This window comes from Nycticebus coucang, chromosome 12 (assembly GCF_027406575.1).
Source record: "Nycticebus coucang isolate mNycCou1 chromosome 12, mNycCou1.pri, whole genome shotgun sequence".
NCBI classification, from domain to species: domain Eukaryota; kingdom Metazoa; phylum Chordata; class Mammalia; order Primates; family Lorisidae; genus Nycticebus; species Nycticebus coucang.
The window spans coordinates 57,192,217-57,209,517 of NC_069791.1; the positions used below are offsets into that span (position 1 = coordinate 57,192,217).

General features: G+C 48.6%; 1 protein-coding gene across 1 annotated transcript; it reads right to left on the reverse strand.

Moving 5' to 3' along the window:
• Window positions 1-7,942: 7,942 nt before the first annotated feature.
• Window positions 7,943-17,099, reverse strand: FKBP4 (FKBP prolyl isomerase 4). Its single transcript, XM_053555675.1, has 10 exons — window positions 16,758-17,099; window positions 14,616-14,760; window positions 13,942-14,084; window positions 12,978-13,098; window positions 12,553-12,709; window positions 11,583-11,673; window positions 11,393-11,476; window positions 10,959-11,144; window positions 10,184-10,423; window positions 7,943-8,764 (listed from the first exon to the last, which is right to left on the reverse strand). The coding sequence occupies exons 1-10, from the start codon at window positions 16,860-16,862 to the stop codon at window positions 8,660-8,662; spliced, it is 1,377 nt and encodes a 458-aa protein (XP_053411650.1). The 5' UTR covers window positions 16,863-17,099; the 3' UTR covers window positions 7,943-8,659.
• Window positions 17,100-17,301: the final 202 nt, after the last annotated feature.

Below are 17,301 nucleotides of genomic sequence, written 5' to 3' on the forward strand. Positions count from 1 at the left end.
TGTGAATTGCAGCCATTGTTACAATAAATTAAATAGAACAGAAAATACCAAGTGACTTCTTTTTTTTGTTTGTTTTTATTTTTGAGACAGAGTCTTACTTTGTCGCTCTCGGTAGAGTGCTGTGGCGTCACAGCTCACAGCAACCTCAAACTACTGGTCTTAGGTGATTCTCTTGCCTCTGCCTCCCAAGTAGCTGGGACTACAGGCGCCCGCCCCAATGCCCGAGTATTTTTTGGTTGTAGTTGTCATTATTGTTTGGCAGGCCCGGGCTGGATTCGAACCCACTAGCTCTGGTGTATGTGGCTGGCGCCCTAGCCGCTGAGCTACAGGCGTTGAGCCCCAAGTGACTTCTGAGTAGTAAGGTAAGTATTGTTTTTATGAAACCCTTGTTTCAATATATATTTATATGTGTATACTGGCTTCTAATATTAAAAAAATTTAATGACGTACGTGCTTTGTGTTCAATAGTTTGAAAGATCACCTTCTGCAAAGAACATTTCACATATTATTATTTTATTTTATTTTATTTTTTTTTGCAGTTTTGGCCAAGGCTGGGTTTGAACCCACCTCCTCTGGCATATGGGGCCAGCGCCTACGCCTTTGAGCCACAGGTGCTGCCTCACATATTATTATTATTATTTTGTTGTTGTTGTTGAGACAGGGTCCCACCCTATGCCCCTGAGCAGAGTGCAGTGGGCGTGGTAGCTCACCACAACCTCAGACTCGGGCTGCGGGCACCCCGCTGCCTCAGCCTCCGGAAGCCGCTGGGATTACAGGCGCTCGCCCTGGCGCCCGGCTGGGTTTTTCCATTTTTTTCATGAGTCTGGGTCTCACTGTCGCTCAGGCGAGTCTCGAACTCCTGAGCTCAAGCGATTCTCCCTCCTCAGCCTCCCACAGTGCTGGGATTACAGGCGTGAGCCACCGCGCCCGGCTTATATTATTTAATGTAATTAGTGTGACTACCAGGTGTAGTTGTATTCTGGTTCAACAAGATTAAGTAAAATAGCAGAAGAGTTGGGTAGCATATGCTGCTCAAACCAGAATTGTTTGATCCCAAACTTCAGGGCCTTTCTATCATTTACTTCCTAGGAAAGCCCTCAGGCTGGAGGTGAGGGTTGCCAGCATCTGAATCAACTCTGCCTTGTGGCACCCCCAATACAAAAAGCTCTTGCCTATCTCAGGGGCCTTACTGTGTAACATAGATGGGATCATTACTCTCCTGGCTAACTTCTTTGGGATACTTTTCTTTGGGGTACCTCATCAATCCAGTCCAGCCTTTCTTTGTGGTGCCTGTCCATCCAGGCAATATGCATATTATTTATGAAATCCTGTAGTTGCTTAATAATGTACCTAAAAAGCTTTTTAGGTTTAAGTTTGCAAGCCTAGGATGATTTACATGTGATCTTTCAAGAAAAAAAAGGGGGGGGTATCTACCTGGGGTAGTGGAGGGCAAGACTTTGGATTAGGGGAGGAGGAAAAGCAGATTTTGTTGCACAAGTCCCAAAGGATCTCATAGCCAGAGAAGTCAGAGGTTAGAAGATGGAACAGCAAGTCAGAACAGTAAAGTGGAGGCACTCTAAATGAGTACTAGGGTCTGAGGCTGGTTTGTTTACAAGTTCCTATTTTTTTTCTTTTGAGACAGTCTCAAGCTGTTGCCCTGGGTAGAGAGCTGTAGTGTCATAGCTCACAGCAACCTCAAACTCTTGGGCTCAAGCGATCCTCCTGCCTCAGTTTTTCTATTTTTAGTAGAGACAGTGTCTCATTTTTGCTCAGGCTGATTTCAAACTCATGAGCTCAAGTTGTCCACCCGCTTGGCCTCCCAAAATGCTAGGATTACAGATGTGAGCCACCTCGCCCAGTCAAGCTCCTATTTCTGATGGTGTGCTATGGGCATGGCCAAGTCCATTCAAAGACACTGGGTCACACTTTGAATACTATATCTCATTTATGGAATGACCTCACCTTGTGTTCTGACATTCTGTTGGCCTAGCTCAAATCCTAAGCTTCATGTTAGGGTTTAATGGGTAGAAAAACAAAAACCAATTTTAAAATGTTTACCTCTAAATGTAAAGTTGTTTTAAATTATGTTTTGTTGTTTCTCTGCTTTTTCTTTTTTCAGCCCTCTGAATGAAATTGTGAAAGAAACACAACTTGGGGCAGAATAGATGAGGATCACTCTGCTTTTGTCACCAAGTGCCCTGGCCTTACTCTATTCTCTAAAATTATACCCACACCCAGCGTTCCACAATGTTTTATCTTCTTCATTATTTAGGCTTTTTTTTTTTTTTTTTTTTTTTAATTTTTTGAGATAGAAACTCAAGCTGCCACCCTGGGTAGAGTACTGTGACATCACAGTTCACAACAACCTCCAACTCCTGGGCTCAAACGATTCTCCTGCCTCGGCCTCCCAAGTAGCTGGGATTACAGGCGCCCACCACAATGCCCAGCTATGTTTTCTGGTTGCAGCCGTCATTGTTGTTTGGCAGGCCTGTGCTGGATTCTAACCTACCAGCTCAGGTGTGTGTGGCTGGTGCCTTAGCCGCTTGAGCCACAGGCGCCAAGCCTATTTAGGCTTCTTTTTTTTTTTTGTAGAGACAGAGTCTCACTTTATCGCCCTTGGTAGAGTGCCATGGCATTACATGGCTCACAGCAGCCTCCAACTCCTGGGCTGAAGCGATTCGCTTGCCTCAGCCTCCCGAGTAGCTGGGACTACAGGCGCCCGCCACAACGCCCAGCTATTTTTTGGTTTGCAGTTTGGCTGGGGCCGGGTTTGAACCCGCCACCCTCGGTATATGGGGCCAGTGCCTTACGACTGAGCCACAGGCGCCGTTCCTATTTAGGCTTCTTGTTCTGGATGTTTCTGTGTCAGATTTTTGTTATTATTTGTAGAGTATGCTGTGGAGGTTATGTCATTATGATCACAACTTATATACCATTGTTTTTATTTTTACTTTTGAGACAGAGTCTCATTTTATTGTCCTCATAGAGTGCCATAGTTTCACAGCTCACAGCAACCTCCAGCTCCTGGGCTTAGGCAATTCTCTTGCCTTAGCTTCCTGAGTAGCTGGAACTACAGATGCCCACCACAATGCCTGGCTACTTTTTTGTTGCAGTTTGGCCAGGGCTGGGTTCGAACCCACCACCCTCAGTATATGGGGCTGGTGCCCTACCCACTGAGCCACAGGTGCCGCCCTCCTTTTGGTTTTTGTCAAGACAGTCTAAATAAAGTTAGAAAGGGAGATAGATCAATCTCCAAGAAAAAGCACACAAATCACATTCTTTCCGTGCCTATGCCTGTCTCCACCTTCATCAATCGCTTTAAGTACAAAGAGTGTTACATTAACAGTAAGTGAAATGTATGACTAGAAATTACAGAGCCATGTGGACAAATTCCTGGGTCCACAAAGCACACCCCTACTATTGTCTCTGTTCTAGTGAGATGGCTGGTGCGTTTCTACTGGCACAGTCTAGATTCCATCTTTTCTAAGAGGAGCACTTGTTTTCTTTCTTTTTTTTTTTGGAGACAGAGTCTCACTTTATGGCCCTCAATAGAGTGCCATGGCGTTACAGCTCAAGCAACCTCCAGCTCTTGGGCTTAGGTGATTCTCTTGCCTCAGCCTCCCGAGTAGCTGGGACTACAGACACACGCCACAATGCCCAGCTATTTTTTTGTTGCAGTTTGGCCAGGGCCGGGTTTGAACCCGCCACTCTCACTTGGTATATGGGGCCGGCCACTCTCGCTCAGTATATGGGGCTGGCACCTTACCCACTGAACCACAGGCACCGCCCCAGAGCACTCTTTTTCTTTTGTCTTTTTTATTGAGAGTCTCATTTTGTCACCCTCAGTAGAGTGCTATGGCATCATAGCTCTCAGCAACCTCAAACTCTTGGGCTCAAGCATTTTTTGCAGTTTTTGGCCAGGGCTGGGTTTGAACCTGTCACTTCCAGCATACGGGGCCAGCGCCCTACTCCTTTGAGCCACAGGCACTGCCCCTCAAGCGATTTTCTTGCCTCAGCCTCCCTAGTAGCTGGGACTACAGGTGCCAGGCTATTTTTAGAAATGGGTCTCACTCTTGCTCAGGCTGGTCTTGAAATTCTGAGCTTAAACAATCCACCTGCCTTGGTCTCCCAGAGTGCTAGGATTGTAGGCATGAGCCACCCCGCCCAGTCCAGGAGACTGAAGATTCATGTGTATGTTGGGGGTGAAGGATGGGGTATGGCCATCCCACCTAGGCAAGGGATACACAATTTTCCTCCAGCTTTTACCCTCAGGAAGGTATAGCTGGTGAAGAGGAATATCAAGTGCTTTGAAACTGTTAAGGCAGGCTTGGTCAAGCCTTGCAGGGTTTTGTGAGCCTCCACCAGGATTCTGATCTTCAGCCTAAATGGGATGGGAAGCCTTGAAAGTAATCTAAGTAGTTGGAGGGACAAGATTTGAATGCAGTGCACAACTGCAGGTGGGGCAGGAGAGAATGCAAGATAGGAGTATTTGCAGGAGAGCAGGCTGGAATGCATGGTGATGGTTAGAGGAGGTAGTGCGAGGATGGAGAGAACTTGGGAGATAAAATTTATGGAACTTGAGGTTTCAACCAGCACTAGGACAAGATAAACTTCATTATTTTCCCAGAGAGACAACTTAGAAATCTGGTTAACAGCTAATGGCACTGGTTGCTACTTTTCCTTATCAAAGCACATTCTCTGCATATAAAGATTTAAGTGTTAGTGTGGAAGGTGCAAACTGATTAGGAAATGAACTTGAGCACTGACCCCAGAGCAGACTTGAGTATGCACTAGGATTATTTTTAGCTATTTTAATAAAACATCCTGCAAGACAGTTTTAATATTACATAAACCAAGATTTATCCATATCTGGTGTTCTACAGAAGTACATTTAAGTTTTAAATTTTTTTTTTTTTTTTGCAGTTTTGGGCTGGGGCTGGGGCTGGGTTTGAACCCACCACATCCAGCATATGGGGCTGGCACCTTACTCCGCTGAGCCACAGGTGCCGCCCAAGTTTTAAATTCTTGAAATCCTACAGATGTAGATCTGGAAGAGACCTTAGCAAGAGATTTTTTTTTTTACCCCAAAGAGACAGGATCTTGCTCTCCCACCCAGGTTGGAGTGCAATGTATGATCACAGCACACTGCAGCCTCAAACTCCTGGGCTCAAGTAATCCTGCCTCAACTTCTCCAGTGGCTAGAATTATAGGTATGCACTACCCCACCTGGGTAAATTTTTTTTTTTTGGTGAGGGGACAGTCTCACTCTATTGCCCCAGGCTAGAATTCAGTGGCATCATCACAGCTCACAGTCACATCAAACTCCTGGGTTCAAGGATTCTCTTGCCTCAGCCTCCCCGTCCTTATCCCAGCCAGGGATGGGACTATACATTAGCCTGCCACCACACCTGGCTAATTTTGTTTTAATTTTTTTCTTTTAAGACAGTCTTACTATGTCACCTTTGATAGAGTACTGTGGCGTCACAGCTCACAGCAACCTCAAACTCTTGGGCTTAAGTGATTTCTCTTGCCTCAGCCTCCCAAGTAGCTGGGACTACAGGTGCCCACCACAACACCCAGTTATTTTTTGTGTTGCAGTTGTCGTTTAGCTGGCCTGAGCCAGGTTCAAACCCGCCACCCTCAGCGTATGTGGCTGGCGCTGTAACCACTATGCTACAAGCGCCGACCTCTGGCTAATTTTTCTATTTCTTTTTTTTGAGATGGAGTTTATGTCACCCTCGGTAGAGTGCGTGGTGTCACAGCTCACAGCAACCTCAAACTCTTGGGCTTAAGTGATTCTTTTGCCTCAGCCTCCCAAGTAGCTGGGACTACAGGAGCCCACCACAATGCCAAGCTATTTTTTGGTTGTAGTTGTCGTTTAGCAGGCCCTGGCCGGGTTTGAACCCATCAGCCCCGTGTATGTGACTGGCGCCCTAACCACTGAACTATGGGCACTGAACCAATTTTTCTATCTTTAGTACAGACAAGATCTCACTCTTGGTTAGGCTGGTCTTCAACTCCTGGCCTCAGTGATCCTCCTGCCTCAGCCTCCCTCAGGGCTGGGATTACAGGTATGAGCCACCACACCTGGCCTTGGAGTGCTTTTTGTTGATCTCTGTATTTTTGCAAATGAGTCAAGAGGCTCAAGACTTGCCCACAGTCACATAAACCTCATGGGAGAGTATGGATTAGTTCAGAGAACTCACTTTCCAACAGACCTTTCCGTTTAACTTCTGAGCCTTTGTTTCTGTAAAATGGGTCAATACCTCCTCTAGGGATGGCTGTTAAAGGCTATCGTTAACTCACAGGCACTAGGTGCAGTGCTAGGCTCCTATCATAAATGGGTTACTTATTGTCAATGGCTGGAGGAGCAAGAGTCACGCAATACCAAAAAGACCCAGACACAAACTCAAGCTCAGGGCAGTGGGAAAGAGACTAAGCAATTATACTGGGAGATTTGAATGCCCCCTATTTCAGTCCTGGCTCCAGCATCAGCTAATGCTGTAAGATTCAGTGACATGTTTTCACACAAAAACATTGTGGAGGAATGCCATCTCTGTTCAGAAAGGACTGGAGAGCCCACATAGTAGGCGAGAAGAGGGATAAGGGCATAGATATGGGCTCTGGCATACAGACAGGATCAGGAGGCTGGACATGACTGACTTGTGCCACTTGGCTTCTCCTAAGGTCCTATAATGCTGAAGGAGTCGAGGATCAAAGCACATTTGGAAAAAAGCACAAAGCTTTTTCCTGTTAAAGCTAAGAGGAAAGCTGGGTGTGACTACTGTGCTTCATTGTTTTTCCTTATGAGACAGTCTTGCTCTGTTGCGCAGGCTAAAGTACAGTGGCATCATCATAGCTCACTGCAACTTCGAACTCCTGGACTCAAGCAATCCTCCTGCCTCAGCCTCCTGAGCAACTGAGACTGTAAGTGTACACCACCATGCCCAGCTAATATTTCTATTTTTAGTAGAGACGGGGTCTTGCTCTTGCTCAGACTAGTCTTGACCTCGTGACCTCAAGCAATCCTTCCGCCTTGGCCTCCCAGAGTGATGGAATTATAGAAATGAGCCACTATACCACCATGTTTTTTTTGAAACAGAGCCTCACTTTGTCACCCTTGGTACAATGCCATGGGGTCATAGCTCATAGCAACCTCCAATTCCAGGGCTCAAGCGATCGTCTTGCCTCAGCCTCCTGAGTGGCTGGGACTACAGGCACCTGCCACAACACCCGGCTGTTTTTTAGAGACAGGGTCTCGCTCTTACTCAGGATGGTCTCAAATCTGTGAGCTCAAGCTATCTACCCACCTTTGCCTCCCAGAGTGCTAGGGCTATGTTTCACTCTTAACCCTAATCATGTAAATGGTTATCTAACAGGAGCTGGTCAAAGACATTGGGGGTTTTACCCTGCTAAGAAACCAAAAATGCAAGAAAACTCTGTAGATCGGGGTAAGCAGGAGACAAATCTAACTTAAAAACTAACATGCATGGGGCGGCGCCTGTGGCTCAAGGAGTAGGGTGCCGGTCCCATATGCCGGAGGTGGTGGGTTCAAACCCAGCCCCAGCCAAAAACCAAAAAAACAAACAAACAAAAAAAAAACTAACATGCATGAATCCCAGTCTTCCAGATGTTTATACTTTCCTCTTCCTAAACATTAGGGAAGAAAACCAGAGGTACTAGAAACCACCAGGCTGCTAGGGGGAGAAGCCACCTAGCAGGGGACCCTAAGGTGAGGCCACAAGCAGAAGCCCTGGCTGCAACCTGTGCAATGCTCCAGAGGCTCTGCATAGTGTGCTCCCTCCTGGCCAACTATGGCATCTACATCATAAACTGCATTTGCTGAAACTAAAATGGGGATAGTGGGTGACCCCTTAACTTTGCTACTACCCATACTCTATCCATCCACAACTACCCTCCGGAGCTTAACAAAAAGGGTTGCCTGACACCCAGTTTTGTTGTTTCCACTTTATTGCTCAAGCACAGAACTTGACATGAGCCTGTACCTTCAAGCAACGTGCAGAGAAGCTGAGGGGGGCTGAGGAGGGCTGAGGACACAACCTTGCTGAGAAGGGAAACGGATAGGAGGGGAAATACGGAAAGCAGGTTAAATGGGGATGGTTACCATGTCACCAGAAGACACCATTAGCCACACTGTCTGGGGTGAGGAAGGGTTCAGAGAAAATTAATGGGCATAGCAGTGGTTTATCCCATGCCCCTAGCACCCACATGGGAGGCCACATGTTTGGAACTGGACTAGGAAGGGGAAAGGGAGAGGAAACGGCTGCCCAGGAATCTCCCTCTCCACCCTGATTTCACATCAGATCCCATTCCTACCTCTCGCCCCCTTCTATCAATTGGAAAAGTGAACCTAACAAACAGAGGGAGCAAAATAAATTAACATTCTCATGAGTATGTGCAGATGGATATATGCTCAAGTGTAATGGGGGGAGAGAAGAGGGAGTGACACCACCTAAAATTATCTCCCACCTCAATCCCCCCAGCCCACTCCTTTCCCCCCTTCTCCTCAAAGCTACCATCCAGATAGAAAAATAAAGGTCTAATTCACTCAAAAATTCTTCAGTTTTTACAAAACTAACAGGGTGGAGTAGGGGAGGGAGCAAAGGAGGCAGGCAGCCGCAGAAAGGCTGGGGAGAGGCTATGCTTCTGTCTCCACCTGAGACTGGCTCCCTGCCACGTTCTTCTCCGTGTCCTTCATCTCTGCATCAGCAGGATGGTCTCCTGCAGCTACTCCTGCCTTGGCCTGCAAGGGAAGAAGAAGGTGCTGAATTCCCAAGTAAAAAAGCACACAAGTTCTACTTGAATTACATGGACACATTTGTCCTAAAAGCTTAACCTCTACATTTGTAAAGTGTGAATTTACAAGGTTATTCACTAAAATAGTATTTAGAACTATGCTCATCTGGTACAACAGCCAGTATTACATGTGGCTAGTTTAAATTGATGTGTTTTAAGTGTAAAATATACATTGGATTTTGAAGACTTTTAGTCTGGGAAATAAATGCGATTTTTAAAAAATCATGTAATGCAGCAGTATACCTTGGGTTAACTAAAATATTGAAAACTAATTAAAAATTTCTTTAAAAAGAAGATTAATTAAAGAATTTAAATTTCTTTTAGCTTTAACATGGCTACTGGGAAATTACAGACATGTGGTTTTGCATTATGTCTCTACTGGACAGTGCAGGTTTAGAACACAGAAAGACCAAGCAGTAAGGTAAGGAAGTGGTTAACTAAGCTATGCTACACCTATACAATGGAATACTATGTAAGTGTAAGAATACGAAGGCTCTTTTAAGTTGATGTAAAAGGGAGACAGCAACATGAATGTTTCTGCTTGTCCATGTATGTAACATACTGAACAAGACAAGAACTGAAAGAGGCTTAGTGCCTGTAGCTCAGCGGTTAGGGCACTGGCCACATGTACGGGAGCTGATGGGTTCAAACCTGGCCCAGGGCCTGCTAAACAAACAAAAGAAATAGCCAGGTGTTGTGCCGGGGACCTGTAGTCCCAGCTACTTGGGAGGCTGAGGCAAGAGAATGGCTTGAGCCTAAGAGTTTGAGGTTGCTGTGAGATATGACATCACAGCACTCTACTGAAGGCAACATAGTGAGACTCTGTCTCAAAAAAAAAAAAAAGAGAGAACTGAAAGGATCAGCGGCTTGAAGGAAGGGAGAAGACTTTTTACTATATATTCTTTATGCAACTTCAATTTAATACTACCTATTTAAACACGGATGAGTTTCCCGGCCTGATCACAGAAGAACACTGGCCCTATCAGAAGGAGTTATTACTAAGGGAACACACAAGCTCCTTATTGCTCTGGGGAAGAGGTCAACTTCTGGTTTCTTTTTTTGTTTTTTTTTTGAGAGACAGAGTCTCACTTTGTCGCCCTCAGTAGAGTGCTGTGGCATCACAGCTCACAGGACTACGGGTGCCTGCCACAATGCCCAGCCATTTTTTTTGTTGCAGTTTGGCCAGGGCCGGGTTTGAACCCGCCACCCTTGGTATATGAGGCCGGCGCCTTACTCACTGAGCCATAGGTACTGCCCCAACTTCTGGTTTCTAGGGTGGCACAAACATCTATAGGCACCAAGAGCCCACACCAGCTGTGATAAGCAGAGGGACGCCATTCCAACTGTTCCCCATCCCAATCCTCACCTTGCTCTCCTCCTCAGCTAGCCTCTCAAACATGTTGGCATACAGCTTTTTCTCCCGAGCAAGCTGCTTGCGGATCCGTTGCTGGCACACTGCCAGTTGGGCTTTGGCAGCTTTGTTGCTGGGGTAGAGCTGTAGGACCTTCTGGAAGTCAGCCCGTGCTAGGTCATAGTCATTCACAGCTAGGTGGGCCTCTCCACGGCGGAAAAGGCCCTTTTCGTTGTTGCTGTCCAGTTCCAATGCCTAAGAGAGGAGGCGACACAGTAAGGGCTCAAGTCTTGCAGCTCATCTAGCTAAGGCTGACATCTAAAGGCATCCCACAGCAGGATGAAAAGAAACAGAAATGGGTGGCTCCAACCCAGAAAGAACAAGGTCTAGGGCATTAAATGGAAGGACCAAGGTCTACAAAGGAACCTCATTTAGTCCAAAAGGTAGACAGGGCAGACAGGAGGTCTCTGGATGAAAGAAAAGAACCTCTGACATTTCAGTTCTCTTTAGAATAAAGCAGGCAGGTAAAAGAGAGAAGCTAACAACCAGAGTGAGGGAGAAAAAAAAGTAGTCCATCCCACTCAGTGCTTCCTCCTATTTCTGTGCCAACTGCCTTCCATTACTCAAGCCAAGGTGCTTGCTACTTCATATCTGTGCCCCATGGCCCATAATCTGGCTCTGACCCTCCACCCACTTCCTACCCTAGTCACTGAGGCTGTTTCAGACATGCTAGCAACTCACCCAGCTCTGCCAGGGAATATTGCCTCCATGCCTTCTATAGGGGCCTCACCTTGTTACAGCTTTCAATGACAGCCGGGAAGGCCTGCAGTTTCAAATGACACATGGCCAGGTTGAGGTGGGAGGCCAGTCGGAGGGCTTGTGCCTTCTGTGCTTTCTCACCAGAAAAACCTGACTCATATTCCAACCAGGACACAATCTTCTTGTACTGCAGTACAGCTTGCTTGTACTTGCCATCCTAGAATGGGAGGGATGCTCAGGTACCTAATACAGGTTCAGTTTCAACAGGCTATCCTACTCTACAGACCTATAGTCATCTATAGGCCCCAGATTCCAGCCTCCATGCCCCTCACTAGATGAAGACTGCAGGTGCCAACCTGTCCACTTCTTGGCAGATGATCATCTCAGTCATCAGAGGGAAGGGTCGGCTCAGAGCAGCCCTCCCTGGGAGTGTCTGTGTCCTGAGGATAATGACTGTTGGCTCACCTTGAAGTACACAGTGCCCCGCTCTTTGACTATGGCGCTCTGTTCCAGCTTCTCCTCTGAACTCATCTCCCAAGACTCCTTGGCCTGCCACACCCCAAGGAAGAAACAAAGTTGTCAGCTACCCCCTAGAGTCATCTACATATAGGGTAGAATCAGACTGTAAGATAGGGAAGACCTTGAACAAACTCACCTTCTCAAAATTCTTGAGGTGTATTTTGTATTTCAGCTCAGCAAATGGTGGGATATGGAAATTTTCATTCCCAACACTGCCAAAAGCATAGCTATAGGGGTGGAAAAAACTTTGGGTCATCTCAGTAGCCCTTAACCTCTTCCAGACCCAAAAGGCTTCCTGTCCACTTCCTGGAAAGTACCTAGCTCCCTTGATGCTCTGTTCAAGTATTTCCTGTTTGGCAAAATTTTCCCTGACCTCTTCATACAAGAAGGTGGTCTCTCAGCATCTTCTAAGTTCTTTCAGTAAATTCAAAACTATGCAATTACTAATTTAAATGGCACCTCACTGAATAAATGAACCAGCTCTAGAAGGCAGGAACAAGGATCTATTAGTTTTTGAACCCTCAGGAATTTTTTTTTTTTTTTGTAGAGACAGAGTCTCACTGTACCGCCCTCGGTAGAGTGTCGTGGCGTCACACGGCTCACAGCAACCTCTAAGTCTTGGGCTTACGCGATTCTCTTGCCTCAGCCTCCCGAGCAGCTGGGACTACAGGCGCCCGCCACAACGCCCGGCTATTTTTTTTTTTCTGTTGCAGTTTGGCCGGGGCTGGGTCTGAACCCGCCACCCTCGGCATATGGGGCCTGCGCCTTACTCACTGAGCCACAGGCGCCGCCCAACCCTCAGGAATTTTTACCACTGTGTCTGGCACTGGTAAATGACAGCAATGACTGAATGAATTATGGGAGATACAAATCTTGATATTGGCAGAGAATGAAATCTGTAGCAACTATGACTGTAAAGATGAAGCTTTGGTCCAAGGAGATATACAATTGTGGCCACACTTCTAACTACACTGAAGAGACCATAATGGCCTGTGTTGGGTTGCAGTTTTGTGACCACACGAAGGGGAGAGGATACAACTCACTGTGGACATACAGATCTCTGAACTTGGTTTGCCTTCCTGCTCTACAAAGTGCCCAGCCCTCACCTGGGCTTGAGGTACAGAATGGAATGTTCTCCTTTTTCCATGCGCTGAATGGCCCTCTCCAGCCCACAAGGCAGATCCAGACTCTCCCCCTCGCCGACCTCAAAGCTGAACTCCCGCTGGTCAAAGAGCTGGTCCTTGTAGTACCCTTCCAGTGCAACTGGCGTGAGAGAGAGGCAAGGTGCCCAAGCCATGAGAAGAATGCCATCAGTCTCCCTACATCACCCCATCACTTCTTGCTCCTAAGATACCCTTGTCTTACTCTCAGGCCTGGAGAGATGTAAAACAGGACATGGTCCGACCCTTCATTTTATGGTCTCGACCCTTTCTCTGAGAAAATAGCCTCAGAGAAAGGAAGTGACTTGCCCAAAGCCACTCAGGGCCTACATATCAGAATCAGAACTCATTCCCAGGCTATACTGTCTTACCTTCCACAATAGCACCCTCGTTGGGCCTGGCATAGCCTTCACCCCGAGTCTGTATTCTGCGGATGATTCCTCCATCTTCATCTTCCGTCAGGTCTTCTCCCTTGAATTCAAACAACTCCACCTGTGGGACAAGAGGTAAAGTGACACAATTTCTCCCCATACTAACTCAGCAACAGTGAAATACAACCTCTTGTCCAGAGTGTCCTTAGTAACTGCCAGACCAGATCTGACTACAAGGGCAGTCACATGAGGAGTCAGAGTGGCAGTTCTGCTAAGGTCTTAGCTGTGCTAGTCCCAACTTCAGTAGAGGTGGGCAGGTCATACAGATTTCAGTTAATCTCAGGAAAGCAACTTGTGCCACTTAATAAGGACTTGTTCCAAATAATCCTCATTTAGGCCGCTTTAGAAGCCCAATCTGGTAGGCTTTAGAAAAATGACTGCCATCTCCAGTCATCTTCTGAACATTCTTCAAATGTCCAATGATGGGCTCAATCATCTCAGACTAACATCTCAAGTCCTACCTCCCCAATGAAGCCTCTCCTCACCTCTGACCCATGCGGGAGGTTATCTCTCCCATTTCTCATTTCTAGAGCTCCTATATTCTATACTGTCATTTGTAAGTGTACATATAGTCTCTGACCTCTTGACTCCTTTCAGTTAAAATGACGAACCCATCTCCTCTGGGTACTGTTCTCAAGATAAAAATACCTCACCCCTTATCCTATACTCTGAGTCTGGAAAAGGGGCTCATAGCTACCTCTTCCTACTTGAAGTCTCCATTACTGGCCACTTTCTGGCAGCAACAGAGCCAGCTGCCCTCTCTATTTCTTCTCCTCCCCTAAGGCCAGGCCCTCAAGCCTTGGCTACATTGTCTCCAAGAGGCAGGAAGGTCTGGAGGGCAGCCAGGCACCAGGCTGAGATAAGGCCTGGCTTGTTGCCTGGATCTCTGTGGCCTAACACTCACCTCAAACACAAGTGTAGCATTTGGGGGGATCTTTGGAGGGCTGCCTGCTGAACCATAGGCATATTCTGGTTTGCAGGTGATGTGGCACACTTCTCCCATCTTCATGGTTGCTATGGCTATGTCCCAAGCCTTGATGACCTCCCCTGCAGGTACAGAGAGGCAAATAAGACCTCCTCAGCAGAGGTCTGACTCTGGGCTCAAATAGTATCCCCTGAGAGAGTTACGGCACCAACACCATGGAGGAAGGTGGACACCCATTAAAAATGGAAACAGGAGGTAAGTAAAAACCTTGGTGTCTGTCTGATCTCAGAACTCTAAAAGATCACTTGACCCTACGAAGCAGTTTAAGAAGCAATACAGTCTACCCTTGAAAGAGTAAGATGTTAAGAGGTGATGAGAAGGAAATAGAAATCAACAGTTTAAGTAGTACAAGAAAAAGAGTAATAGAAAGAGCAATAGGCGGGTGGCGCCTGTGGCTCAAAGGGATAGGGCGCCGGTCCCATATGCTGGAGGTGGTGGGTTCAAACCCAGCCTCGGCCAAACCACAAAAAAAAAAAAAAGAAAGAGCAATAGGCTATGATAAACCACTTCTCCTTGAGCTTGATTCTGAGAATATGGTTTCTGCTTGTGACACAACTTGAAGCCTATTCTACCAGCCCACCAACCATGCTTACCTTTTCCCAGGTCAAAGGAGAATTTGTCCTTGCGATCCAGACTGGAGTCAAACTTTGTGCCATCTAACAGCCAGCCAGTGTAGTGGACAAAGACTCGGTCCCCAATCATGGGTGTCTCTGTGCCTGTGCCCTCTCGCTTGATGACCTGGGATGAAGCAGGAGAGAGTGAGTACCTCAGGGATGAGGGCTAAAAGGGGCACCAAACTGCCCACACTCCTCAGAAGGGAACATAAAGGGACTCTTCTGCTTCTACCCTCCCCTGCCCACTTTTAAGCAGATTCAAGGGATAAATTCTCAGATGATTCCATTACCAGAAGCTTGACTAGGAGTCAACTAACCTCCCTGTTTTTCTTGAGGTGGAGCAAAAGTTGGTTTGAAAAAGACCTAAAAAAACCCGACTTAAAATTTTTCCTGTATGTAAAAGTCTTTTTAACCTCTCAGTCTAGATCTCAGGTGTAAAGCAGTAATGATCTCTATTTCCTAGAGTTGTTGGAAGATTAAACCAGTGAAGGGCTGAATAAAAGATTATTATCCTGATTAGCAAAGGGGGAAGTAGTTATGCTAGTTTTCCCTGTTTTTCCTAAATGCCAGTGGGTCATCAGGTCAGGGGCTGGTGTGCAGAAAGGAGAACGAGACAAATACGAATAATGAGGAAAATAGAACAGTTCAAAACAGGTGTAAAAACCATGTTATAGATAAGCCCAGATCCTCTCCAGTGGTTCCTGAACTCTGACATGAGTAGTACTTACTGGTAGGATACTTTAGTCCAAGGCTTCTGTTTCTCTTCTTTACCATTTACAAAAGGTGACTCCAGAGGGCCACCTGGTAAGTATGGTTAACCTCTGAGGGAAAACTTCCATGAAAGAGTGGATAAATTAGAAAAATCAAAGGGAAGAGGTGAAAAATAAAAAGAAGAAATATGCTTCCTACAGTAACAACCTTGTACCAGCAGGACAATGGAGAGAGGGGGAAGCCACATGTCTACAGGAGAGCTGCTGTATACAGCAGGTGCAAGAGGTCCTAAGGATCTGGGGCAAAGCCCGATGCATTTCCATATCAGGTAGACTTCCTAAGGTAAGTGCCACAGGCGTCGAGTTGAGCGGTGGGAATCGAGGATGAGGAGAAACAATGGACAGGGCGAGGGCATGAAATGCAGGCTAAGGATTTCGCCATCCTGGACTCCAGAACCTGCTCTGACCTGTGGCCGGTTGTCCTGACCCAGGTCAAGATACTCTCACCCTCCCCCCTCGGGCTATTTGTGGTCAAGCAGTTACTCACTGGCAGGCTCTAAAGCAAAGCAACTCCTCCCACCCCATACCTTGACGCCCCAACTCTGGAGGACGCAGTGGGGGCGAGGTGTGAGGAGAACTACAGGTCCCAGCATGCACCGCTCCCGGGTTTCCCCGCGCTGAGGGAGCGGGCCGGCCGGACCGGTGACCGGGGGGGTTCCAGTGCCTGAAAAGCGGCCTCGAGGGCGTCGGAACCCTTCTCGCGGCCAGGCCCAGGTGCCGAGCCGCACAAGAGCCTCTGCGCCAGGATTCACTCACTCCATGTCCCAGCTAATATTTAACTACGGGGGTGGGCGAGCTCTCGCGCCACCACGGACAAGGTGGCCCCGGGACTTCCCGGCTGCGGCCGGCAGCTCGGCCAGGCAGAGGTGAGGAAGGGGCGGCGTCGGAGCAGGCCCGCCGCGAGGCACGCCTCCCGGCCCCAGGTCCCCAGCCCCTCGCCCCGGCCGCCGCCGCTACTCGCGTGCCCCGCAGCAGCCGCCCCGCCCCTCCCCGCCGCACCGCGCACGCCGGAGTTGGCGCAGCAGTCTCGTTCCACAGCCCGCACTCAGGCGCTGCGGGCCGGGGCCGGGAAAACAGGAGTCCGAGGGGTCGAGAGACGGCCATGCCGCGGCCTGCACACAGAGACCGGCCCCCTTCCCACCCACAAACGCAGCCCCGGGCAGGAAGGCGATGCACCGGCCGCCGGCTGCGCAACCCACACCGGGAATCGCTAGGGGGCTGCAGAGTCGGCCGGACCCGACTCGTGCGCGGATTGGGGTCCCCCGGGCTCGGCGGAAGGAGAGATGTAGTGGGAGCCCGGAGCCCGATCGCCCCCGCAGGCCCTCGGCTACCCACTGCTACTACCCCTCACCTTCAGCACGCCTTCGTCTTGCTTGGGGGTGATGTCTACTCCCTCGAGGGGCAGCGGCGCCGATTGCGCCCCGCTCTCGGCCGCCTTCATTTCTTCAGCGGTCATCGCCGCTTGGCCCGCCGTTTACTCCAGGAGCTGGGCACCGGACGCGAGCTAAGCGCTCTCGGCCGCCGAGCCTGCCTGCCTGCCAGGCGTGCAGGCACTGGCGCTGGCGCTGGCGCAGCCGCCACCGACTGCAGAGCGGTCGACGGCTCGAGCGCCTCTGCCTACCCGCGCGCTCGCTGCCCGCCGCGGGACCCGGCGCGGAGCGGGAGTAGGTGGGGAATAAGCGGCCAGGGGGAGCGATTGGTCCCACCCCGCCGCGGGGGCGGGGCGGGGAGGAGCTGGAGCCGGAGTGGGGACGAGGGGGCGGGGGTGGAGAACTTTCTAGAGAGACCGCGGCTGCTAAGCCGGTTCGGGCTCTTAGTCTTGAGGGCGCTTTTACGATATATTTTTTTTTCTGGTTCTTTCCTTGGCCGGCTCCCTGCCTCTTCCTCCTTTCTCC

Bases quoted from the DNA above. Each gene is read 5' to 3' on its own strand.
- FKBP4 (XM_053555675.1), bottom strand. From the start codon at position 16,862: ATGACCGCTGAAGAAATGAAGGCGGCCGAGAGCGGGGCGCAATCGGCG. The intron at 11,674-12,552 runs GTGAGGGCTGGG...CCACCCCTATAG, and splicing joins ATTCTGTACCTCAAGCCCAG to CTATGCTTTTGGCAGTGTTG. The intron at 11,477-11,582 runs GTGAGTTTGTTC...GGGGTGTGGCAG, and splicing joins ACCTCAAGAATTTTGAGAAG to GCCAAGGAGTCTTGGGAGAT.